This window comes from Cetorhinus maximus, chromosome 7, assembly GCF_964194155.1.
Source record: "Cetorhinus maximus chromosome 7, sCetMax3.hap1.1, whole genome shotgun sequence".
NCBI classification, from domain to species: Eukaryota; Metazoa; Chordata; class Chondrichthyes; order Lamniformes; family Cetorhinidae; genus Cetorhinus; species Cetorhinus maximus.
This window is the reverse complement of record NC_135885.1, coordinates 112,253,143-112,281,031: the sequence shown is the minus strand read 5'-3', so window position 1 is coordinate 112,281,031 and position 27,889 is coordinate 112,253,143. Positions and strand designations below refer to the sequence as shown.

General features: G+C 42.5%; 1 protein-coding gene across 3 annotated transcripts in view; it reads left to right on the top strand.

Annotated features, from left to right (window-relative positions):
- gpr180 (G protein-coupled receptor 180) overlaps nucleotides 1–27,164 on the top strand; it is a 144,974-nt gene extending 117,810 nt beyond the window's left edge. For 2 of the 3 annotated variants that reach the window (XM_078545924.1, XM_078545922.1), the window contains 3 exons: nucleotides 9,196–9,387; nucleotides 21,780–21,857; nucleotides 25,144–27,164. In XM_078545924.1, coding sequence (XP_078402050.1) covers nucleotides 9,196–9,387; nucleotides 21,780–21,857; nucleotides 25,144–25,305 — 432 coding nt within the window. In that variant the 3' untranslated portion in view covers nucleotides 25,306–27,164. The remainder of the gene's footprint in view (nucleotides 1–9,195; nucleotides 9,388–21,779; nucleotides 21,858–25,143) is intronic. The other variant, XM_078545923.1, reaches the window with a different exon arrangement.
- Nucleotides 27,165–27,889: the final 725 nt, after the last annotated feature.

Here is a 27,889-nt window from a genome sequence, read left to right as displayed (position 1 = left end):
AACGAAAGACAGTGCTGCAGGCGCCTTCGCTTGTCTAGGGATGTGGTAGCTCACATTTGCCACATTCTTTGTGAGTAACTCACGCCACGTGGACTTGGAGGGCATCCAGTGCTGGTTGCTATGAAGGTTACTGCCAGAGCTGTGGGATTTGCTGCAATCTCAAGCTTCCTGCAAGTGCAGTGCGCCATCCGTTGCACACATGTGACCTTGAGAGCTCCCTGGCAGCAGCCTCAGATTCATTAATAAAAATGGGTTTCACTCCTAAATGTTCAGCTAATTTGTGATCACAGAAAACATATCCAGTATATTTGTGCTAGGTATCCAGGGAAATCACACAGCTTGTGCATTTTGACTTACTCCCTGGTGCCAGAGATCTTTGAGAGAGCTCGGCATATAGAGGGTTGGCTCCTTGGTGTAAGGGGTACACTATCTGTGTATCCCCAGAAGACATGACTAATGACGCCCGTTTGTCAACCACGGAGTGCATCTGAGGAGAGATACGGTGTTGCACGTTCTGCTATAATGTTCTTAGTAGAGCAGATTATTTGCCTCTTAAAGACATGTTTCTGATGTTTGGGCCGATCAGGGTGGGGCTCTTCAATACTTACCACAGATAGTGTCCCACATCATCGTTTGCTGTGCTCTGCACAACCTAGCGCTGCAAATCTGTTTCCAGAGGGAGACATGGAGGAGCTATACATCTCCTCGGATGAGGAGGACTTGGAAGGGGATGAACCTGAAGAAGGCGAGGATTCAGATGAGCCACATGAGGATGTCATTGCACGGGCATGACATGACAGACATGCCCATGACAACCTCATATCTACAAGATTTTAAGAGGAATAAAGTGAAGACAAGTTTTCATGATCAAAGTTCTCTTCAGGCTTTGAACAAAACCTTCATCATCAGTGTCAACATATCACAAAAGGCTATCAATCTCGCAATGATCATGGAAGCAGCATAAGTTACTTTCATCCAAAATTATGGGATCATCCTTGGAAGGCGCAGTAGTCCAGGGAACATGTTGTAGAATGTGATCAACACTCCATTAGTGCACCTTCTTTTGCAACTACACATAGTGTAGTTTCAACCACGGCTTCAACAAAACAGTGGGCATGGCATCCTTCAACTCTCTGAAACGCCATTGCACACATGGATGCACTCATGCCAATGTGACAGCAGCTTAGCAAGGCGGTGCTAACAGTAGAAACGTTCAGCAACGGTTAGCGCTTGACCATTTTAAGAGGGACATACATCCAACAGCACCATCTCTCCAAATGTTAGATCTCATGCATGAATAATGTAGATGCCTCATCTTGCTACTGAGCCCCAGGATGCCATTGGACATCAGGACACAGTGACCTGACTCGACAGAATACACCCAAAGCAGCGAGTTATATTCGCATTGTCCTCTCCGAGAGTGGCTCAGCAGGACGATTGTTTGATTATTGACAAACATGGATGACCCTGCATTCGTCAGAAATCTACCAAGTCTATGTCTTGCATTGCCTTGGCATTTGGGAGAGGTGTGGCCAGTCAGTATTGACACAGCAGTTAATGACAACTCCTCCCCTTCATTGATCCTGCTGAGCACTCTGGAGATGTGCCGAAGCATCCCTTTCATAGCATTACAACCTAGACATTGCCCATCTCACAAAGGCCAATCCTTTCTATTTACCCTAAGTCAATGAGTACACAGTCAGGCAGCGAATTCCATATCGATTTGCATGCTGTGCCTTTACAGAAGGATTCCATAAAGCATCGCTCGGAAGCCATTCAGGAGCAAAATGTGATCCTCACAGGTAAGTGGACTGCTTCATTAGGGTGAGCACACACTCCTGACATCACACACTCATTCCCCTCTAGCAGACATTTCCACTGTCACAGAGTGGAACTTACTTCCATCGCTCAGCGTCATGCGTTGGAGAGTGGGAACGAAGAAAGGAATAACGTTCAGCCTTAAACATGGAGACGAAAACACGCTGCAGGGAGGCACGAAAGACTATGGTGCTTGATGATGAATACTACTTTTCCCAAAAACTCAGAATCATAAGATAAATGCCATTGCAAAGGACACTTGGGAGAAAAGATTCTAACATTGGTCCGGACGTTGGTTACATCCACAAACTACAGATTTCAGAGCAACAGCAACAGGTTAATCAGTAACTTTGATGAGCAATTCTCATGAGGCCAAATAATGTCTGCCTGAGGTACAAGGTACATGATGGCTGGACATTTTAAGAAGGTTAACAGGGATAATCCAGGAAATTACATGCCAGTGGTAGGGAAATTATTGGAGAAGATTCTTCATGACAGGATTTACTACCATTTGGAAGCAAATGGGCGTATTAGTGAGAGGCAGCATAGTTTTGCAAAGGGGAGGTCGTGTCTCGCTAATTTGATCGAGTTTTTCGGGGAAGTGACAAAGATGATCGACCATGGAAGGGCAGTGGATGTTATATACATGGATTTCATAAGGCCTTTGACAAGGTCCCTCATGGCAGACTGGTACAGAAGGTAAAGTCACACGGGATCAGAGGTGAGCTGTCAAGATTGATACAGAATTGGCTTGGTCATAGAAGACAGAGGGTAGCAGTAGAAGGGTGCTTTTCTGAATGGAGAGCTGTGACTAGTGGAGTTCCGCAGGGATCAGTGCTGGGACCTTTGCTGTTTGTAGTATACATAAATGATTTGGAAGAAAGTGTAACTGGGCTAATTAGTAAGTTTGCAGACAACACTAAGGTTGGAGGAGTTGCAGATAGTGAAGAGGATTGTCAAAGGATACAACGGGATATAGATCGGTTGGAGACTTGGGCAGAGAAATGGCAGATGGAGTTTAATCTGGACAAATGCGAGGTAATGCATTTTGGAAGGTCTAATACAGGCAGGAATTATACAGTAAATGGCAGAACCCTTAAGTGCATCGACGGGCAGAGGGATCTGGGTGTACAAGTCCACTGGTCACAAAGTGGCAACGCAGGTGGATAAGGTAGTCAGGAAGGCAGGGGTATTGAGTATAAAAGCTGGGAAGTCATGCTGCAGCTGTATAGAACCTTGGTTAGGCCATACTTGGAATATTGCGTGCAATTCTGGTTGCCACATTACCAGAAGGATATGGAGACGTTGGAGAGGGTGCAGAGGAGGTTTACCAGGATGCTGCCTGGTCTGGAGTTTATTAGCTATGAGGAGAGGTTGAAGAAACTCGGATTGTTCTCACTAGAGCGACGGAGATTGAGGGTTGACTTAATAGAAGTTTACAAAATTATGAGTGGCATGGACAGAGTAGATAGTCAGAAGCTTTTTCCCAGGGTGGAAAAGTCAATTACTAGGGGACATAGATTTAAGATGAGAGGAGAAAACTATAGAGGAGATGTGCGGGGCAAGTCTTTTACGCAGAGGGTATGAGTGTCTGGAATTTGCTGCCAGAGGATGTGGTGGAAGCAGGAACGATAGTGGTGTTTAAGAGGCAGCTTGACAAATACATGAATAGGATGGGAATAGAGGGATACAGACCCCGGAAGTGCAAAATGTTTTAGTTGACGGGCAATATGATCGGCACAGGCTTGGAGAGCCGAAGGGCCTGTTCCTGTGCTGTACTTTTCTTTGTTCTTTGTTCAATATGGCCATTTTGAATGTCCGGATAAAGCGCTCCGCTTCACCAATTGAGGATGGGTGGTAAGGCGAAATGAGAATCTGCTTGATCCCATTGTTTTTCAGGAATGCTTGAAATTCACATGATGTGAACTATGTGCCATTGTCAGACACAATCCGCTCCAACAATCCAAAAGTAGTGAACACATTCCAGAGAGCATCAGTGGTCTTTATTGAAGTAGCCGACTTCATGGGAATAACATGAGGGCACTTTGTGCAGGAATCCTCCACAATCAGGAACGTATGTCTGAAAAGTGGTCCGGCAAAGTCAACATGAAGTCTCTGCCATGGGTGGTCAGGCCAAGCCATAAAGTCATAGAGGTCTACAGCACAGAAAAAGGCCCTTCGGCCCATCGCGTCTGCGCCAGTCAACAAGTACCTAACTATTCTAATCCCATTTTCCAGCATTAGGCCCATAGCCTTGTATGCCATGGCATCGCAAGTGCACATCCAAATACTTATTAAATGTTATGAGGGTTTCTGCCTGTACCACCCTTTCAGGCAGTGAGTTCCAGATTCCCACCACCCTCTGGGTGAAAAAATTCTTCCTCACATCCCCTCTGAACCTCCTGCCCCTTACCTTAAATCTATGCCACTGGTTATTGATCCCTCCAACAAGGGGAAAAGTTTCTTCCTGTCTACCCTATCTATGCCCCTCATAACTTTATACACCTCAATCATGTCCCCCTCAATCTCCTCTGCTCCAGGGAAAATAACCCCCGTCTATCCAATCTCTCCTCATAACTAAAACTCTCCAGCCCTGGTAAATCTCCTCTGCACTGTCTCTAGTGCAATCACATCGGATGTAATGGGACAGGTGCAGGAGAAGACTTCATTTCTTGGCATGGAAGGTAATCACTGACCATGCCTTCTTCCAGGTGTGGCCACCATGCATGTAGACGAGCCAATTCTTTCATTTTGACGATTCCCAGGTAACCGAGGTGAAGTTCTTCTAACACTCGTGTTTGGAACTTTGGAGGAATAACAACTCTGATTCCCCATGACAAACAACCGTCTTGCAGTCAGCTCAAATCTACGCATGTAGTAAGGTCTAAGCTCAGTAGCCACTTCTTGGAGTGCACACCTACCTTTGTGTGTACAGGTAAACTTTGGAGACACAGCATCCTTCTGTGTTTCAAGTCGAACTTGATCTGCTTTAACAGGTAATGTCTATCTGGTTCACATCGAAAGCGTAGATTTCACTTCAGGTTGTGGTGTAACAGAAGTTTGGAAAGTGCATTTTCATTTCCATGATTCTCAGTAGAGTGAAATGTAATTTCAGACTGGTAAGCAGATAAGGTCAGTGCCCATCTTTGTAGGTGTGCAGTGGCAAGTGTCAGGGTTTGTGACTTTGGGCTAAGCAACCAGGTCAAAGGCTTGTGGCCTGTAATTAATGTGAATTTACGTCCATACAAATTCTGATGGAACTTCTTGACTCCATAGATTAGTTCAAGAGTTTCCTTCTCAATTTGGGCATCATTTTGTCAGTCTTGGACAATGTGCGTGAGGCGTATGCAGTAGGCCTTTCACTGCCATCAGGAAATGTGTGGAAGATGACAGTTCCAACACCATATCCAGATGCATCACAAGCCAGGCTGACGAGCAACTTTTCAGGAACTTTAGCAGAAGTGAGCTCTTGCTTGAGTTCGTTGAAACTTTCCTGACAGGCTTGTGACCATTCCCATTTTACATTTTTCTTCAGCAGATTAGTCAGTGGTGCTGCCTTGGTAGCCAAACTGGAAATGAACTTGCTGTAGGTAATTCACAAGCCCCAAAAACGACCGAAGCTCCTTAACGTTTTTGGGCTTTGGTGCATTGTTGAGAGGCCAGTTTCATCGATCACATATCCCAGGTACTCCACTGAGGGCTTCAGGGACGAGCATTTGGATTTCTTACAGTGGATGCTGTATTTTTCCAGTCTACGCAGGACCCTGCCTAGGTTCTCTAAATGAGTTGGGAGATTTTTCCCGGTGATGACCATGTGTGCTCTTTGGAAGCAGATTACACCAGGGAGGCCCTGCGGTATTTTGTCCATGGCCTACTGGAATAAAGCTGGTGATGACGCGATTCCGAATGGTAGTCTTTTGTATTGATACAGACCGCTTTGTGTGCTGATGGTTGTATTTCACTCAGCTGTATTTGCAAAAATGCCTGTGATAGGTCAAGCTTTGTGAATAATTTACCTCCATTAAGAGCAGCAAACAGGAGCTCAATTTTCGGTAGCAGGCACTGATGAACTTCCAGGACAGGATTAATAGTGATTTTATAGTCACCACATATTCTGATAGACCCGTCATCCTTCACTACTGGGACTATGGGAGCTGCCCACTCTGCATAATCAACTTTGTCAATTATCTGAAAGTTTTCAAGTTGTTCTAGTTCCTGTTCGATTTTCTGTCGCATTGATTAGAGAACTGAACGTGGTTTGAAGAACCTTGGAGAAGCTCCTGCCTTCACAGCAAGTTTGGCTTCAATGTCTTTAATAATTCCAGGACCTTCTTTGAAGACATCAGTATGCTTATCTAACAAGGACTGCAATAGTGTTGCAACGCACTTTAATTATTTTATTCCAGTCCAGCCAAATTTCTTTTAGCCAGTTTTTTCCTATTAGCGATTGACGGTCCCCTTTCATAATGATAAGTGGTAGCTTTGCTATTTAATCTCTATATTTAGCTTGAATGGATATTTTTCCAAGCACATTCACAGGCTCACCAGTGTAGGTGCTAAGCTGGAGGAGGATTTTCTCCAATGGGCATTTCTTGGATATGTTCTCCCATGTCTTCTCTGAAGCAATAGAAACAGATGCTCCAGTGTCAATCTCCTTTTCAACCATTTTACCAATGAAGGCAATGCCAATTTATAGCCCTTCATCTATTTTCAGATTAAACTGAATGCAATACAATTGCTCTTCTGCATTGTCGCTGTTAGTTTCACTTTCTGTCTCGTCTGGACTCTCATTACTTTTGTATTTTGTTTCCAAGTAATTTGCCTTTTTAAACTGCCTGTTTATTTTCAGGCGTGACTTGTCTGTGTGCTCTTTGTGATGCCCTTTTCTTAGCAGTACTGCTTTACTGTGATCAGCCTTTGATCTACATACATGCTGCATATGTCTTTTTTTTTTACAAAGTAGCGACAATCACTGGTTTTCCACTTACAGACTTCTGCATTATGCCCTGTTCCATTACAGCGGTAACATATTTGGAAGCGAGTATTCCCCGACTTTACTATTTTAACTTTGGCATTGTTCGAATGCGCTTTCAAATCTCCAGCTTATTCCTCTGCCATTTCTATGCTTTGCGCAATCTCGAATGCTTTCTCCAGTGTCAACTCTTGCTCTGTTAACAATTTATGCTGAATTATTTCATTTCTTAGTCCACAAACCAAGCAATCACTCAAAGCTTCTTCCAGGTAGCCTTTAAAGTCACAATGATCCGCTAATTTTCTCAACTCAGCCAGGAACTGGGAAACTGACTCACCCTCATGCTGTTCTCTTTGATGAAACTTGAATCTCTCTGAATAATTACTGGTCTGGGATCCAAGTGCTTTTTAAAAACATCCACAAGCTCTTTAAAGCTTTTACCTGATAGCTTGTCGGGTCAATTAAATTTCTCAGTAAAGTGAAAGTTTTCATTCCAATAACTGTAAGAAACACTGAGGCCTGCTTTTCCTCTTCAATCTCAATCGCAATGAAGAATTGTTCCATTTTCTTGACATAAACTAAAAAGCCCATAGTAGCTGGATCAAAAGCCTCTAAAGCCCCAAACAATGATGATCCCAACCTCGTCACCATTTCAAGTGTTTCGTCACTTCTTAACAATTTAGAGTAAAAGCACACACATTTGTCTGCTTCTGAGCCCCCGCTTCTATGTAAAATTGGAAGGTTCCTTTATTAATTTTCTACCAGAGGGCAATACATCTGGGACTTAGCACAGCCGACTGGCAGGTTTATTTTATATAGCACATCTTTTTAACTAAAATGTCCTTTTACAAAGAAGCATAAACGTTAAACACAAACATCACAGTTGGCATATGGGGAGACGAGAGAAAGAGGCAAGTTCAGGGCTAGTGCAGGGTGGAATCTTCGAGCATATTTGGCCTGGTGGGCTAGGGAAACTGAGGGAAGTGACAAAGGCAGATGATCAGATGGGCTCAATCTTAGTAACAAAGAAGCCCATGAGTTCCTTGTTGTTGGAGGTGAGGGTGGAGGAAACAAGAAACAGGGCACAGGTTTAAGAAGACTGTTTGTCGTAGAGGAAAGAAGGTGGGAGTTATCTTTCCTGTCCAGGATGATTCTGGAATAGTGAACCGTTTTAGCAGACAAGAGCAGGGTCTGACAGTGCAACCCAGCCAAATCTGACAGTGAATGTCTATATCAGTTGTCCTCCATGGCCAGAATTTTCCCGTTGGCGATTTTGGGGGCGAGGCCCGCTCACCAACAGGAAAATGACGCTGGATGACTTCGGGAAGAACCTCCGACGTCATCCCGGTCCATTTAAATTTTTAGGAAGGCGGGCAGACAATTTCACATGAGATGGGACATGTTAATAAGAAGCACTGAAACTTTATTAGAGTTTTTTAACCTGTCACTAATCTCCCTGAGACTGCAGTTAGTCTCAGGGAGCAGTGCGCACACTTTGACAGTTGGGGATTCCGCATAGCGCTTCCCATCGGGCAGGCGGCTGGGCGGGCCTTAACTGGCCCGCCACTCAAAATGGCGGCGGGCCCCGTTTCGGTGGCAGGAGTCGGCTGCTCGCCCGCCGCCGAGCTGGTAGGGCCCACCAAGGGCAAAATTCTGCCTCATATCTTTTCAAGTCTGCATTCCTTGGACTTAAGGGAGTGGAGATGAGGGCCATACCAGGGACAACAGCCAGGGTCAGAAAGAGTAATGGTTTTATTGGAGACTAGGGCATCATAGGTAGAGGTAAGTGTGTGGTTGAGCAGATCGGTAGCTGCAGAAAGATTGCTGTGAATAGAGAGCCAAAGGCTAGATGGTTGAAGTTTTGAATGTAAAGTTGCAAATGAGTTGGAAGAATTCATTTCTAAGGGCAGTCACAAAAGAAAGTAGAATTGGGAGGGGGAAAGGGGGATGTGGGTGGAGAGCGATACAAGGAAGTGCTTTATCTGTTTTTGACACAGTGTGAGTAGCAAGGGCACATGAGATGGCAAGGCCAAGAGGGTAGCCATTAATATGAGTTGGGGAGTTTATATGAAGAGGGAGAGATTAAGGGCAAATAGGAGGACAGTAAACTCTGAGTTCAAGCAACATCCAACTGAACATTCAGTTATTAGTTTGATATGATAGCCACATCTTTGCATAACCATAAGCATACTAAGCTACTGAAGTTATTTAAGTGTCTTTATAACAGGACATAGATGGTATTTGCATTGAAGATCCATACAAGAAACTATTTGTAGGCCCCACTGATTTGTGGTTATGAACAGTTTAAAATGGATTCAGAGATATATTACTTGTTTTTCTTTAATACTATTTTAATATTTTCAGTAAATATCTCTTTAATTTTTGCCTCTGCCTTATTTTTGCAGGCTATTTTATTGCTTTGGGAACAGTTTGAAGACATTGATCACCATAGCTACCATGCACACCAGAGTGTGGCAGCTCTGCTGCTCATTGTTTTACGGGTGTGTCTGGCCCTGCTCTTAGCCTCCAGTCTTTACCAGATCATTACCATGGAAAGAAGTGCAGTTAAGAGGGATTTCTACATCAGCTTTGCGAAGGTAAGTATGAGCTTTTATGGTCAGCATCTGAGCTAAGTTGTTAACCTCATATTCCATTTGAATTAAAAGTCAGTTGGAGGATTCTGTGACCAATGGAAGGAAATCATGTGCCTGTGAGGAAAGAATTAACAATGATCTTCAATTAATTCAATACATGCCGTAGTTCCTAATTTACTCAATTTAACATTGATAATTACAGTTCAATTGCAGATTTCAGCATTAATGTTATCCTGGTGTATTTTTAAGCACATTTATTCCAGAGGAACTTGAGATGGTACCTCTGCCTCCCTGATAATGGCAGTACTTGGTAGCTATGTATGAGACAGTGTCAGTACTTTCAAATTTAGGGCATCCTGAAAAACATAAAATTCTACCCATATTTATTAACAGTGTTACAATTAGACAGGACAGGCAAAGTCAATCTGTGTGTGTGTGTGTGTGTGTGTGTGTGTGTCCAACAACGTAAATCTTCAGACTGGTAGTGGATGCTGCCAAAATGTTATGCCCTGTCTGCTGAAAGAAGACAATATAAAAGGAAAGAAAGAAGGAAAAAGGGAGGAGGTGGGATAAGGTGACTCTACTTCTATGCAGAAATGATGTTTGAATATTTGGAAAATGCTAATCAGTCCTGGAGAAACTACATCTTCACTGGCTGCCTATCCAATCCTAAAACCAATTCAGGCAAAACTTTGCCCATAATGTGCTAAAAAGATAAAGGACATGAAGGATACACTTCAGTAATAGTTCAACCATCAGTACTTGGTTTTCTGAACCCACTGGATGTGTTCAAACAGTTATAATTATTTGTCTAAATGCTAAATTTTGCAGTGTTAGAAGTATAAGTGTTTTTGGCTTTTTATACTTTCGAAGATAACTTAAAAATTAATTGAAAATAAAGTTCAATTAAATCTTAACCAACTTCCCTGCTCCAACCTTGTGACAAAAATGTGTAACAATAAAGGCATCGCTGCCCATTTGGAAAGGGGAGTGTTTGATTTGATGCCCACACAAGCATCCAAAGGTTAAAATAATAGAAGTTTATGGCATCAAGTTATAAACAATGAACAAATGCAATTAGGTCAGTTGGGGAAAATGCTCTTTTTCTGTGCTGTAGATTCTATGTAATATGTTTCTTGCATAGTTCTTGCAAGATTGAGTGTTGCATGGTATGTTTTAGAGAAAGACAGTTTAACTTGTTAAGTTGGAATAATGTGATCTTTCCACATTATTCATATAATATAAAGGTGTGATTAGTTTTGGACTGCTCTAACAAAGAGTTAGCACCAAAATAACGCGTTGGTTATTTTGGGCTCAAATGGACTAATTTTATGTTGTAAATTTCTATATTATTCTTTTTAAAAAAACGTTATAAAAATAAACATTGTAGCCAAGGTGATCAGCATCTTCAAACTGTTCCCAAAGTGATAAAATAAACTAAAAATAAGGGCGAGGCAAAAATCAAATAAATATTTACTGAAAATATTAAAATAGTTTTAAAATCAAATTGCCATCAAAATAAATCTAGAGAATGATTTCTCTATATATCTTTTCAGTTGTCAACATGAGGCCTTATCCACCTAGGGAGCATTTCTCTTACCTCAGCCTAAGCCAGGAACAAAGGAGGCATTCACAGATATCTGCTACCTTTTGCATGCATGCCTGCAGCCTCAGAGTAGAGCAAGGATGGCGCTGCTAGTGCTGTGAAGGTTGCTGTGGCCACGAATTGTTTTGCTTTGGGATCCTTCTATGGTGGAGTAGATAGAATTTTGAACATCTCCCAGTCCAGCATCGCTAATGCATAAGGGAGGTATCTAACACACTCTGTGGCAGGAAAAAAGAATCAGGCAGAGCATGTATGTAGCTTTGCCATAATAGCGGACTTCCCATTGCACAGCATACCATTGACTGCACACATGGATTTGCGGGCGCTGCATGTAAAAGCAAAGATGTACCGAAATTGCAAAAGATACCACTCCCTGAATTTGCAGTTATCATGAATCATACAATGATTACAGATAGAAGGTAATTCAGCCCATTGGGGTCTCAACCTCTGCCTTTTACCTGTAACCCTGCAATTTTTTTCTCTTATGATAATTATCCAATTCTCTTTTGAAAGCCACAATTGAATCTGCCTCCACCACGCCCTCAGCCAAGTGCATTGTAGATCCTAACCACTCACTGAGTAAAAATAAGTTTTTCCTTATGTGGCCTTTGGTCCTTTTGTCATTCAACTTAAATCATTGTCCTCTATTTGTCAACTATTTCACCAAAGGGAACAGTTTCTACCTATCTACTTCGCCTCACAATTTTGAACACCTCTTATCACTCTCACAACCTTTTCTTCTCTATGTCTGCAACCCCAGCTTTTCCAATCTGAACTGAATCAATGTAACTGAAAGCCCTCATCCATGAAACCATTCTCGTAAACCTTTTTTGCATTTTCTTTAATGCCTTCATATTCTCCCTAAAGTACACTGTCTAGAATTGGACACAGTTGGCCAAACCAATGTTTTATAAAGGTTCATCTTAACTTCCTTGCTTTTGTACTCTCTGTCTCAATTTAAAAAACAAAGGCTCCGTTAACCCTTCTGAGTTGTATGAGTTGTGCTCTTTAGAGAATGTTGGTAGGTCAGCAAAAGGGGTTGGTAAACAGAGCAAAAACAGAAATACCTGGAAAAACTCAGCAGGTCTGGCAGCATCGGCGGAGAAGAGCAAAGTTGACGTTTCGAGTTCTCATGACCCTTCAACAGAACTATGTAGAAACAGGAAAGGGGTGAAATATAAGTTGGTTTAAGGGGGGGTGGTGGTTGTTGGGACAAGCAAGCAGTCACCCAACAACCCCCCCTCCAAACCAGCTTATATTTCACCCCTTTCCTGTTTCTACTTAGTTCTGTTGAAGGGTCATGAGTACTCGAAACGTCAACTTTGCTCTTCTCCGCCGATGCTGCCAGACCTGCTGAGTTTTTCCAGGTATTTCTGTTTTTGTTTTGGATTTCCAGCATCCACAGTTTTTTTGTTTTTATCTTGGTAAACAGAGCATTGTACGAGGCTAGAGGTTAATTTGTTAAGGATGAGACATTTGAAGATACATTCACTGACCTCGCACGGGTGATTATGCCATTAAACTTCTTCCTGCACTACACCCAAGTCCTTGGCACTAAACTTTCTTTAACAATGATGATGGGGAACAGATATGATATATTGGGAGAAAATATTTCCACTATTCAGTAAATATGGGACTAATGGGCATAGTGAAAAGATTAGAACCAGACTTTTCAGGAGTGAAATACTTCATGCAAAGGGTGGTAGAGGTTTGGAATTCTCTTCTGCAAACATTAATTGATAATAAATCAATTGTTAATTTTAAAACTGAGATTGATAGATTTTTGTTAGCCAAAGATATTAAGGGATATGATCTCATTGAATGACAAAACAGGCTCCTGTGGCTAGCTAATCTTACTTCCTTCTCAGTGCCTGCCTGGGTGCAGGTAAGGGGCCTCTCTGCACATTCTGCACCAAGACCTCCAGTGCTGGTTCAGAGAACCATGCAGCACAGTCTCTGTCCTGCTGTGCTATTTTCACTCTTACTCCTGCTCAGAATGTCTTCTACCACCAGTTCCAGCACATGCACATGCTGCAGCCAGCATGCACTTCCTTTTTTAAGAGGTGCAAGCTAGCCTTAGATATGACAGCTTTAAATGATGCTGACCTCACACAAACTTGGGCACAAACTTAAAAGGTGTGCAGCCACTAAGCGGCGCATTTAGTTCTCAGCTGTAGTTTCAAGTATAAGTAGCACAAAATTTGTGTGATGCCTGCATTGGAACGAACGGATGCAGGTTAATCGCACAGTGCAGTTTTGTTCTTGTTTTCCGGTCACACCCAACTTTTCCCCCATTGTCCATGATGAGCCAAAACACAAACAGAAAAGTGACACGTGTTAGACTATGATGGAATCAATGAATGTTAACATAGCATAGAAATAGGCTACTGTTCAAATCAAGTTTGCACCACTGTTTCTTTCCATGCAGATTTTGTCATCTGCTGCTTTCTCCCCATAATCTTTAATATCCCTCTTTGTCAAAAGGTTACTTATTAGCCTGCTTCAAATTTCACAACCATTTTCCTTCAGATCATAAACCAATTGCATTCCAAAATGCTTTATCGATATCTTTAATGCAGTTTTCTATTGCTGCTGGGGCTTTTACATTGGCATTTATCTAGGAGGCCAGCAACAACTGGGGCTGTGATTCTGTTTTTGGAATACTAGCCAGATTTAGCAATATAAACACAGAGAGCAGCACATGGATGTTGGTCTCCCAGTAACAAAGCATAACAGTACAATGGCATTAAACTGAAGTAGAGTCCTGCCAATACAAAGCCCTGCTGTCCTTTTTTATCCTGCTGTCCCTTTTTTACTATGTCTGCTGTGGTCTTGCTTCAAAGCCAATAAGAGGGGTTAAAAAAAAAAGCAAGCACCCATAGGATTGGGATTCCTGTTAGCTCAGTTTGCTAAATGGCTGGTGTGTGGTTCAGAATAGTGCCAAGAATGTGGGTTGAATTGCAGTTCTGGATGAGGGAGACTTCGGATCTGCCTCCTCATCTTGCCCCTGAGAGTGGAAGACAATGGCAAACCGCTGACAAAAACTACCAAAACAACACTGCTCAGGATGAAGCATCAGCAGACAGTGAGCCAAGGACCTGCCTTTGGGCAGAGCACTCGTGGACCAGTGAGACTCAGAATTACATACACAGGACATAAGGCACGAAACAGACCAGTCAGCCCAACCAATCCATGCTGGCATTCTGGTGTTTATGCTCCACTTGAGCCTCCTCACCTCTTTCCTCATCTCAATCTGTCATCGTAACCCTCTATTCCCTTCTCCCTCATTTGATGTCTAGCTTGCCCTTAAATGCATTTATACTATTTGCTTCAACCACTCCCTGTGGTAGCAAGTTTCACATTCTCACCTGTCTTTGGGTAAAAAAATTTCTGAATTCCTCATTGGATTTCTTGGTGACTAATATTGATGGTCTCTAATTATGCCCCCCACCCCCCAAACCCCCACACAGGAAGAAACACTTTCTCTATATCTACTCTAGCAAAACTTTTCCTAATTTTAAACACTACTGTTAGGTCACCCCCTCAGCCGCCTTTTTGTAAAGAGAAAAAATACCCAGCTTGTTCATCCTTTTCCTGATATGTTTATCTACGCGTTTCTGATATTGTCTTTGTAAATCTTCTCTGCACCCTCTCCTGTGCCTCTATATCCTATTCATAACATGACGGCACAGTATTCTATGTGTAGTCTAACCAAGGTTCTGGTGCTTTTTGTTTTTTTTTTAATGGCCTTGCTAACCTGTGGTGCAACTTTTAGCGATTGGTATATTTGTACTCCAAGATCCCTTTGTTCCTCTAGCCCACCTAGACTCATACCTTCCAAGTAATAAATGACCACCCTGTTCTTCCCATCAAAATGTACTGCCTCACCTTCATGTGTTGAACTTCATTTGCCAATGTTTTGCCCATTCTGCAAGTTTCTTAATGTCCTCCTGTACCTCCTGTAATTTGTTACAGTCCTCCTCTGTACTGACTATCCTCCCTCAATTTGATGTCATCCGCAAATTTTAAAATTGTGTTTTTGATTCCAAAGTGCGAATTGTTAATGTAAATTGTGAACTGTACTAGTCCCAGCACTGATCCTTGTGGTACGCCACTTCCTACCTTCTGCCACTCTGAGCACCTACCCTTTACTCTCAGTCTCTGCTTTCTGTCTTGAAGCCAACTAGCAATCCATTCTGGTACTTGTCCCCTGACTTTGCATTCTCTGACCTCATTCATTAGTCTACTTTGGGGCAGCTTCAAAGGCTTTATGAAAATCCAGATAAATTACATCTACTCTGCCTGTCACCTCCTCAAAAAATTCAATAAGGTTGGTTAAGCAAGATGCAGCCCAAGTTACAGCATCCCTTAATATTGTAACATGTCACTGGCAGCTATCTTCATCAGCATCCTTCCATCTACATAAGATGATGGACATGCAACAAATCAAATGCATTGGGAGTGGGGTAGCTTCATATGATACACTTTTGTTGTTGGTTGAAGAGAGCAATCCATGAGAGGCAGGTTCTGCTACAAGGGCTGCAAATGAATTGCTTATCAGGTTTGGTTGTGGATTGTTGTTTTCAGTGTTGGCGCTTTTGGCCAAGCAGCTTATAGCCACTGATCAACATGGTGGCACACACTAGCCTACAGGAGATGTCGCCATTTCCCTCTGTCTTTGGCTAACGTATCCCCTTCCAGGTGTGAAAGTTGATGTTTAGGGCCTTCATGTCATGCTTGCAAGCATTCTTGAAGCGGAGATTTGGGTGTCCACCTCGCCTTCTGACTCTGGCTTCCTCGCCATACAGAAAATCCTTAGGTGTACGCCCTTCTTCCATCCTGCAAACGTGCCCAATCCATTGAAGTCGCCTCTGCTTGATAAGTACCAATATACTTGAGAGATTTGATTTTGAAAGGACTGCAACATTTGTGGTTTTTTACTTCCGTGAGATGCTCAGAATGCACAGCAAACAGTGACGATGAAAATTGTTGCGCTTCCTTCCTTGATAGCTGTCAGTCATCTATGTTTCACATCCATACAACAAAATGCTGAGAACACAGGCCTCATAAACCAGTATTTTGGTCCAAAGAATCACCTTGATGTTATTCCATGCACATTTCATAAGTTGACCAAAATTGGTAGCTGCTATGACTGTGTTGAGTTTTGCATCAAGAGACAGGTTGTCTGTCACTTGGACCCAAGGTGGCAGATTTTGCTAATTACTTACAACAGTAATTACTTGAGTGACCGAGCGATCAAGGCACCCTGTTTCATAAGCATGGTTTTCTTGATGCTTATAATAAGGGAGAACAAGTTATAGACATGGGGGAGAAAATCCACGAATCTTTGTAACTGAGTTTCCGTGTGAGCGACCAGCGTGGCATCATCAGCGTAGAGGACTTCTCTGATGAAGATGTACTGTATTTTTGTCTTTTCTTTCAGTCTGAATGGATTGTAGAGCTTGCCATCTGACCATATCTGCAGGGCAGGGAAAGCTCAGGATCATGGAGAAGAAAATATCAAACAATAGGACACAGCCCTGTTTCACTCCATTCTTCACACTGAAACAGTTAGAAGTGGTGCTGTCAAATTGTACATGTATGATGCATGTTGTCATGAAAGGAGAGGATGAGGCTGAGAAGTTTTGGTGGATAGCCAGTTTTTCCCCAAAATCTTGTAGAGTCCTTAGAGTGGTATATCCTGTTCCGTATACTGGTAGCTGGCATGTATCTCAGTGGTGCTGAGGAATGAGATGCCCCTGTAGTTGTTGCAATCCACTCTGTGGCCTTTGTTTTTGTACACTATAATAATTTTTACATCATGCATGTCCTGTGGGACGGATCCTACCTTTCAAAAGAGAGCAAGCAGGAGGTCATGAAGGTGTAGCAGTAGATGGGACTTTCAATGCTTGAGCAGTTTGGCTGGAGTTCCATCCTTGTAGGGTGCTTTTTGGCTTGCTAAGCAATCAATGGCCTTTTCGAGTTCAAGTGATGAGGATTCTTCGTCTAACTCAACCATGACAGGAAGCTGTGGTAGAGCATCAAGAGGAGACTGGGAGATGCTTGTTTCACAGAAATACAGATCATAGTAGTGTTCAATCCTGTGGAAAATCTGTTCACTTCCCTCGGTGAGTACTTCACTGCATGCCGAATTTGGGGTGAGGGGCTGCGGGTGCAACTTTGGTAATGGCAAGACCAAGCACTCTCTTGATCCCATCATATATAGTACATAGATTTCCATTGTCATGGGTAGTTTGGATTTCTTGACATAAGTTGATCAAGTGTTTATTTGCATAATAATCTCCCTGTCTTTTGCATGATGGCCTTGGCTACTTTCAAGTCATGCAGTGTTCTAGCTGTTGGGTTTGTGTTGTGCATCAAGTAGGCTTTGCTTTTTGCTTCAATGGCAGATCTCATCTCTGTGAATAGGTCTCAAACCAGTCTGTTGTGGGTTCCATCTTTACCAAATTTTGCTGCTGCTATATCATAAATGATTGAACTCAGCGACTTCCAAGCTTCATCAATATCAACATCAGCATTTCCTGGTAAGCCTTTAGTGGGAAACAATCATTCGGCTGCCAATGCGAAGTGCTAGTATTTGTCATCGTTTCATATGCTAGAGATGTTGATGCATGGCAGGCCATAGAATTGGGAGCTGTGAAACCTATGGGGTTGCATCTTCACTCTGCTGCTGATAAGGGAGTGGTCAGTGCCACAACCTGCACTGTGGTAGGTGTGGGTGTGGAGAACGCTGAGCAGATGTGGTCTTCTGGTAATAATCAGGTCAAGTTGGTGTCAATGACCAGATTTTGGATGACGCCATGATACCTTGTGGTGATGTTTGCCCTGAAAGAAAGTGTTGATGATGCAGAGTTTATTCAGGGCATGCAGCTCAAGAAGCCATTGTCTATTGCCATTGATCTTGCCCAATCCATGATGACTAAGGCACGTTGGCCATAAATCTATGATCCAACATATGCATTAAAATTATCTAGGATGAATAACTTTTTACCATTTGGAATATACCTAAGGACATCATGCAGAGAGTGATGGAATTGATCTTTGTCTGAAATGTTGACATTCAAGGTTGGTGCATTATGACAGATGTCAGGTAGAAAATGCAATTTATGACAGACAGAAAATACAATTGAGAACCAGAGTGAATGTAGAAAGTTCAGAGGGGAAGCAAAGGTGGAGTATGAAAAGATACTGGCAGCCAACTTAAAAGGGAATCCCAAAGTCGTCTTTAGGCATATAAATAGTAAAAGGATGGTAAAAGGAGGAGTAGGGCCAATTAGGGACCAAAAAGTAGATTTATGCAGTGAGGCAAAGGGCATAGCTGCTTCTTTTTCAGATAACAGTCCAATCCCCTTCTGAATGCTTTGATTGAACCTGCCTCCACCACATTCTTAGGCAGGTCATTCCAAACTTTAACAGCTCGCTGCGTGAAAAAGTTTTTTCTCATATTGCTTTTGCTTCTTTTGGCAATTATTTTAAATCTGTGTCCTCTCTGTGTCCTCTCATTCTCGATTCTCCTTGCTCTGTACTCTATGACCCTATTAATAAAGCCTAGGATACTGTATGCTTTATTGACCACACTCTTACCTATCTTGCCACCTGCAATGACTTATGCACCTAAGCACCCAGGTCCATCTGCTCCTGCACCCCCTTTAGGATTGTACCCTTTATTTTACATTGTCTCTCCATGTTCTTCCTACCAAAAATGAATCACTTCACATTTCTCTGCACTGAACTTCATCTGTCACCTGTACACCCATTCCACTAACTTATCTATGTCCAATTGAAGATCTTTACTACTCTCCTTGCAGTTCAAAACACTTCCAAGCTTCGTAAACTTTGAAATTGTGCCCTGTACACCAAGGTCTAGGTCATTAATATTATCAGGACAAGCAAGAGTCCCATCGCTGACCCCTGGGGAACTCCACTACCAACATTCCTTGAGCCTGAAAAGCTAACCACTACTCTCTGTTTCCTGTCACTCAACCAATTTGATATCCATGTTGCTACTGTTCCTCTTATTCACAAGTCTGTTGGGTAGTGCTGTATGAAATGCCTTTTGAAAGTCCATGTACACCATATTACCGTCATCAATCCACTCTGTTACCTCATCAAAATAACTCCAAGTTCGTTAAACACGATTTTCCCTTATGAAATCCATGCTGGCTTTCCTTAATTAATCCACATTTGTCCACGATATGCCAAAGGGCCTCCTTCCATGCTGTAAAACTCTGTGACTATTAATTTTGTCCTGGATTATTGTTTCCAGAAGTTTCCCACCATCGAAGTTAAACTGACTGGCTTGTAATTGCTGGGCTTATCTTTACACTCTTTTTGAACACAGGTGTAACATTTGCAATTCTCCAGTCCTCTGACACCAACCCTGAGTCTAGAGAAGATTGAAAAATTATGGCCAGTGCCTCCACAATTTCCACTCTCACTTCCCTCAGTATGCTTGGATGCATCTCATCGGGTCCTGGTGCCTTGTCAACTTTAAATAAATACAGACAGCCTATCCAATACCACCTCCTTATCAATTTTAAACCCTTCTCCTGTCTGAATTAGCTCTTCTTTCACCATGGCTTGGGTAGCATCTTCCTTGGTGGAGACAGACGCAAAGTATTCATTTGTGCAGGGTTATGGGGAGAAGACGGCAGAATGACATTAAGAAAATTGCTCATTTGGAGAGCTGGTACAGACATGATGGTTCAAAAGACCTCCTTCAGCACTGTAACAATTCTGTGGTTCTGTGATAAGCACAGATGATGTTGACAATGCTTCTATCAGATGATAGTCATAGAGAGATGAGACGTTCAGAAGTTGCTACTGATGGTTCAGTCAATCTGTTGCTGACTGTGAAGCCTTCAGCACGCTCACCATGGTCTTCTGTGCTCTTACCATGCCAACAGAAGGTGCAGTTCGCCTCATGTATTGGGCCTGTGTTTGCTAATCTGGTTTCCTGTAGAGTGGCAATGTCAACATCAAATTTGAGTAGCACGTAGTCAATCAGTGCTGTCTTGCATACATTTGCTGTGGGATGTGATTCATTGTTCACGCCAAAGTGCATAGCCCTGACATTCCAGCTTCCAAGCTGGAAAACTTCCCCCTTCTTTCTTTGCTTACTGCATAGCCTAGGCAATGGTTTTAGGAAAACAGACTTGCCTAGCATCTGAACGCTCCCCTCACTTGACCTCACAGACTAATATCCAAAGGAAAGACGAAAGCCTTTACATCTGCAGCCTAGTCAGTTGGAAGAGTTGCTCAAAGGTGCTTGCTTGAAGGAAACACCAACCATCTAATGGGACTCCACTCCAGATTTTGTCGGGTTTATTCCCTTGGTCTTTAATACTCAATATTGCCATTAATGTTAAAGATGCCATCCAGCAGGGTCTGCATCGCCGAAGACGTAGATATGAGTAAAAAAGAATACAATACCAATAGAGAGTTGCCTTGTGAGGCAATTCCGGTGATGAATTTCATTACCCAGGTGGGTCAGCCCATGACCTCTCCCTGGTGATCAACTTCTGGCGATAGCCAGCACAACCCAACCTGATTACTAATCCCCCTCAATAAAGCCCCACCTCAGCACTAGCCCCCTCAATAATACCTCCCCCTCAACAATTAAGCCCCTCAGTGACCCGCTCCTCGCCACCAAACCCCCTCAATAAAATCCCATCACAGCACAAGATCACCCAACAATCCCCTCCCCTCGGCATTAAACCTGCTCAATAAAAAGCTAATGGAGTAGGGAAGGGAGAGTGGGGCTGGCAGCAATGAGAGTCAGGGACCAGAGTCCTGTGCAAAAACAGAAACAGAAACACCTGGAAAAACTCAGCAGGTCTGGCAGCATCGGCGGAGGAGAGCACAGTTGACGTTTCGAGTCCTCATGAAGGGTCATGAGGACGCGAAACGTCAACTGTGCTCTCCTCCGCCGATGCTGCCAGACCTGCTGAGTTTTTCCAGTTATTTCTGTTTCTGTTTTTGTTTTGGATTTCCAGCATCTGCAGTTTTTTGCTTTTACCAGAGTCCTGTGACTTGGCTGTGGGAAAAATGTGGGTGCATGCACAAGAAGCTGGACTGCAGAAGGCCCTCTTTGTGCTGGGGAGCATTGGGTTTGGCAGTTGGTTTGTGGCAGACCCGGGCCTGGTTTTTAGAAAGGGGGGAAGGTCTCAGGATGTGGCAAAGCGTGAGAGCCAGGGGAGTGAGGGAGTGGCATGTTGCACTGCAGAGAATGTCTAAATACAGGTAGTGTGGTTTATTGATGAGGTGGGAACTTTATTGAAGTGGTTAAATTGTTGAGGTGGAGGTTTTATTAGAGGGTTTTAGTGCTGTGGCGAGAGTTTTATTGCCACTGAAAGTATGGTACAGTATAAAAGGGATTAAAATCATAGACCAACATTTCCCCAATTCCAAACCTACTGCCTGTTGTTTTAGTCAGATCAAGTCTAAATGAATTTGTTAAACTGTTTAATTGCAAACACACTAAAATCATTTCTGATATAGGGAACAGAAAGAAAAGTAAAATAACCTCCCCTTAAAAAGTTAACATTTCAGGCATCCAGCAGGAAAATTTCTATGGCTTTCCAATGATTTACATTATCAGGTATGTTGAAACCAGGCCCTAGTAATTTTTCAATGTACATTGGTTATGAAGCAATAACTCAGATTATTTCTTCACCCTTGGCTTTAAAATATATTATTGTTGGTCTTTTGATGTCTTTAATGAACTTCCACCCAACACAAGGACCTCTTTTTCTTTCTTCTGTATTAGGGCTGCATCCTTTGGTTTCTCTGTCATCCAGCACTAGTAGCTACATCAATGATGTTTGCTGAATACCAGCGTGAAAAGGTATGTACCTGAACAAGGGCTGATCTGAAATTCACATTATTAGCAGAATATAGCTTTTCTTAAAAAAAATAATCAACAAAATGACATGGTTGCAAAAGTATTATTGTGGCTTTATTCAAAACATTACAGCCAGATTTTAACAGTAACTTACACAATGCCTAGGGTACTGCAATTAAATTTCCATTCAGAAAAATTCATTTTGGATTCCCTGACGGTTCAATTTGTTTCGGTAATGTACAATTGAATCGCAGACCAGAAGGTTCCGAACTAAATTCCGAGTCAGTTCCGAGTTCACTGACCTCAATGAGGATGGCGCTACAATCAATGTTCCTTGTGCTAAGAAGGGAAAAAATAGTCAGGGTTTCTGGCTAATTTTCCAAATATATCCCTCCCCCTCCCCACCAGAAACGGTATGTGTAGATTTTTGGTTAAGAAACAGGATTGGATTTGGCTATGCTGCCCCTGCAGCTGAAGAATGGCCAATGGGCCAGTGAAAGCATATACCACAGAAATAGTTGGAGAAGCATCAGAGACAAATGGCAATAAAAATTATATTTCCACTTGCCAACTTAAGGTATAAACTAAACTACAGTCGTCCTGTTACCTTTATTTTGAACAGATGTGTAGGAGTCAAATAGCACAATGGATTAGAGCACTTGTTTGTTCATCACTGGGGCCTGAATTGAAATCCAGTCCAGCCAGATGAAATACGTTTTCTGTTTTAATATTGATAAAGGCCCGAAAGTGAAAATGTTTGTGTAGATCTTAGCTTAAATCTCATTGTGAATATAGAATAACGCACAAGGTTTTCCGATATTTAGTGGTTCTGCACCGAGAAACAATAAAGGTTTGGGAAATGCAGTTGTCACATGGTATTCTTAGAGCTGGAGGACTGAAGTTGATGACTGCGGTGGTGGCCCTGCACACCAGAAAGTCAGTAGCCATTTCCAGGAGCTTCGATAGGGTTAAATTCTGTTCAGGCACTTAACTGCCATCTGTTAGGGTTCCCAGACCTTCAAGATCAGGATTCTGCCTTCAAAAGCCGCCAGCCAGTCAAAAGGCCAACAGTTCTTCAGATTGAGACGCACCACTGGTGGCCAATGCTGGTACTACAGGAGGCCCGGAACAATGATGGAGGACCTGGAGGAGAACCAAGTGGGGCGGCCTCACTAAGGTCAGTCAGGCAGGCACCAGTGAGGAAGCAGCGGCCGTTGTGGTGAAGAGATGGGTCATCTCACAGGCCACTGTCTGGACCCTCAGTTAGCACAGGATGCTTGATCAGGAGGGTGCCTGCAGGCAGGCCACCTGTCAACCTGATAGCCTCTATGTGGACCTCCATTGCTGCTGGAATACCAGCAACAGTGGGATGAGGCCTTTGATTGGCCACTTAGGCCAATAGACCTAGGGACAGGAAGGCAGTCAGTGCCACAAAGCGACACTTACTTACCAATAACTGGCTCATCGATGCTCAGTTTGGATTCTCCCAGGACTAATTGTCTCCAGACCTCACTCATCCAGTCATAGGCAAAAGAGCTGAACTCAAAAGGTGAGGCAAGAGTGACTGCCCTCAAGGCAGCATTTGACCGACTGTGGCATCAGGGAGCCTAAGCAAAATTGAAGTCAATAGGAATCGTTGGAAAAAACTGTCTTGCCTTGCCACTGCTACACTAAGATCATTGATAAGGTAATGGCATGCAGCTCTGTGCATATCACTTGCATCCACTAACTACTCTGCTGCGCCTAGCTCTCCATGAGAATTGCCAATCTCTCAATGGAGGAGGCACATGTGCAGATGAAGTGGAAATAGCAGCACTCATGGACTGGAGGGACACCTCCACGGTCCGAGCCAGGGCACGTATACTCTCTGGAATCTCGCGCCTCATACTGAAATTCCAACATCTGCCACTTTAGGACAATTCCTGAGGCTTGACATGGGCCTGGCCTCCTTTGCGTGTCAGTGGCCTGGCTGTCACAGTTTCTGACAGCTGGTCATGCAGATGTTCTCATCAGGTTGTGACTCCAAATCTAAGCACAAACGCATACTCACTGACATAAGAGTATCTGCGCTGGTGGAAGGTGCAGAAGAATGATGTGACCACTGCATCCTCTGAGGCATAATCCTCCTCCTCAGAGATGGACGACTGTCCCCCAAAGTTGGCAGCTCCTGTTTTTGTGGATGATTTGCATGAGAGAACCGAAAGATTAAAGAGTTTTACACTTCCAAACAGGAGCTTCCAGAATCAACTGCTGTTTGGGTTGATGCATGTATAGTGGAGGACACAGGAACACTATCCCTCATGCTTGTACCCAGTCATGAGCTACTCACCCTCTTGTGCCCTCACTCCAGCTTCACCCTCCACGATGGGGTGGTCGCCATGCTGCTCTACCGGTTGCAGAGCTGCCTCTTCCATTGGTGAAAGGGTAGTGCAAAGTGGGACCCCTGCTGCCAGTCTGGACCCTTTCTCATTGTGGGCCCTCTTCTCCTGCTGGAACAAAGAAGAGGTATGATAATTGTCCCACAATAACAGGCACAATGCCTAAGCAGATGGCACCCCAACTTTTTTTAAATTTATTCGTGGGATGTGGGCTTCCCGGACCAGCTCTTGAACCTTGGGGCTACCCGAGCTATTGTTTCTGCCATGCCAACAGATGCCTTGTTCCACTGACCTTCACAATGCCTGCTTCGCTGACCTCTTGAGCTTCTTCCGCTGGGAGGGCTGCATTGCTGGCTGGATCTTCAGAGAAGTCTGGCTTCAGTCAAGGAGGGCTTTAAGGGGAGAAAGCTTCTAACAGGGAAGGCTTCAGTCATGGAAGGTGCTTGACAGCCATTTAAAAATGGCACCAGCACATCCATCAACATATGCTGACCTTTTGGCCACTGCCTAAATTCCCACCTCCATCCCCAGAATGGTCGTCTCTCTGCCCCACCTAGCAGTTAATTGGCCAGCTGGCTCAAGATAATGGTGCAATCGGGCATTGGGTCAGGAGTGCCAGTGCCACCCACTTCCAGCCCCAGCAGCCACTCCTCAGCTTTGCTCATAAAATTCCAGCATTAACTCTGTTTCTCTCTCCACAGATGCTGTCTGACCTGCTGAGTATTTCCAGCATTTCCTCTTAATGCTTGTTTTGGTTGATTTATAAAGGATACGTGTCTCACATGTCGGTACAGACTCGATGGGCCGAAAGGCCTCTTCTGCACTATGTGATATTGTATCTTGAAAGTTGTGCAAATATTATAAATCATAGTACAAACATGAAGTAAAAATAAAATGTCATTCATCCCCAGATTATCATCATTGCTGTTACTCTGTGTCAATCCATCTCCATGGTTATCTTGTACAGACTCTTTATTTCTCGGAGTCTTTACTGGGAAGTTTCATCACTTTCCTCGGTTACACTACCACTTACTATGTCATCTGGATACAGAAGTCGCTACTCGTCCTCGTGATGGAACTTATGTGGTTTAAGAAAGACTTGCCATTAACTGTATGTAGTGAATTATAATCAGTAAACATATTACTTTGGCAGTATTTTGTTGCAAATGGATTTGCATTCCCTGATTGTTTAGAACAGTTAACGTTAAGTCATTTGCAATACACATTGCTGTCAAATATACTTGAATCAATGAATTCAGGAATTGAACATGGAACTCTCTCCTAAAAGAAAACATTTTTGGAATGGACAGATGATCAGTTGAAGTTTATTGACATACCAAGAATGAGAGACAATCTCTGTAGTATAGTGTATGGGCAGGAAGAGCACCATTTATGTTGCAAATGGAATGTAATAATGTGCTTTTTAGAAAAAACTAACCATGTTTACATTTACATCAAAATTGGTACATAACTTGGTCTCATTCAGAAGTTATTTAAAATTAATACAGAAATGTTTTTGGCTGATTTGGAGTTGTGCTTTTTAACCAAAGCTAATGTATTTTAATGTGATTGTTATGTTGTATTATTGAAGCTGAAAACAACAATTATGCTATAAGCATGTTATCACCTCAGTCCATGGCAAAAATAAAACAAAACAGTAATAAAGTAAAATATTGCTTATCAGAAAAAAATACTTTTAGCTGTTGTAATTCATGGACACTTATTTCTTAAGTCTTTTGAAAATGTTGTATAATTTTTCACTCCTTGATTTCTCCCAGGAGTCACTGCACAGCTTTAGCAGCCAAAGGGTGTGGTGACATCTATCAATGGTGCTACATGGTCAATTGCCAGGAGATATGTATGCTTTCCAACAAATAATTTCTATATTGAAGTCCTCATTCTTGTTATCTAGTTGACAAACATAATTTGTCAATTATGTCAGTAGGTTCTTGGGATCCAGATGGTTACGGGGTGTTTTGTAAGAGGAGAAAATGCACTAAAGCTTCAATTTTGGAACGATGAAACATGAGTTATAATTCTGACAATGAATTTGATCATTTATGGAAATAAAAATACTATTTCCACACTAAAATGCTTCTGCATGTCTTTAATACCAAGTTCTCCAGACTGAAAATCTTTATTTCCCTTTTTTATGATTATCAGCATAGTTGATAACAATATGGTTGAAGGCACATATTCATAGATGTAAATTTGCACATTGGCACCTGAACTGTGAACATGGGCACAAGTTCAATTTTCACCTTGGGTACACCAAGCACTGATATTGTTTTGACGTTTAAATAATTGTGCAGATTAGACACAGTTGAGCTTTCTAATTTAGCTCTATGCTAAGGATGGATGATGACCCCCAACTGTGAGAAGGTCCATCTTCCCATTGACCATTTAAAAAAAAAACTTACTTTGGAATTAAAATTTCATATTTCAATGAAGACAGCAGCCTTTCTCTCTCCCAATATTAATTTTAAGTCATCCTCTTTTTGCAGTGCAATCTTTATTGACGTGCATTGCTCCAGGCCTACATAATATGCATGGTCAATTGGAAGGAGGTTAGGTAAGGGGTTAAACCCAAACCTAACATAGAATAAAAATGCTGATCTTGTTACCTGTTCAGCACATCTTGTGTGTTGAACTAAATCACAGGCTATGTAAAAAAAATTATGCATCAAGAAAAATGTCTTTCAACTATGTTTCAAAAAGTTTATGTTTATTACTCTTGTGACATGTTTAGTTTCTGCTTATGCTCTGTCTGCAATTCGGGTTAATACTCGGTTTCTTGTTAGATTGTGGGACTGGGTCTTGTGATCAACAGTATAGTTCTCTCACATATTTGAGAAATCTGTCAATTAAATAAATACATGTTTCAAGTTTACTGTTGAAATTTAAGTTGGTGAATAAAGACTGTTAGCATCTATATTCTGTTTATTTAATTAATCCAATAATTTGCGTGCAGCAAATAAGACCATAAGACATAGGAGCAGAAATTAGGCCATTCAGCCCATCGAGTCTGCTCCGCCATTCAATCATGGCTGATAAGTTTCTCAACCCCATTCTCCCGCCTTCGCCCCGTAACCTTTGATCCCCTTACCAATCAAGAACCTATCTATCTCAGTCTTAAATACACTCAATGACCTGGCCTCCACAGCCTTCTGTGGCAATGAATTCTATAGATTCACCACTCTCTGACTAAAGAAGTTTCTCTTCCTCTCTGTTCTAAAAGGTCTTCCCTTTACTCTGAGGCTGTGCCCTCGGGTCCTAGTCTCTCCTACTAATGGAAACATCTTCTCCATGTCCATTCTATCCAGGCCTTTCAGTATTCTGTACGTTTCAATCAAATCTCCCCATATCCTTCTAAACTTCATCGAGTATAGACCCAGAGTCCTCAAATGTTCCTCATATGTTAAGCCTTTCATTCCTGGGATCGTTCTCGTGAACCTCCTCTGGACCCTCTCCATAATTGTCCATCAAATACACTGTGTTCAGCCAATGCTGCTAATAGTGGCAAAGTTAAAAGAAACGCAGTCACAACAAAATAGAACTTCTGAAAACTCAACAGCAGAATATGCAAAAAAGTATTAAAGACTCAGGCAGAATCAACTAGTACTTTCACATTGAAAGCATTTGCTTCTGAGAATATAA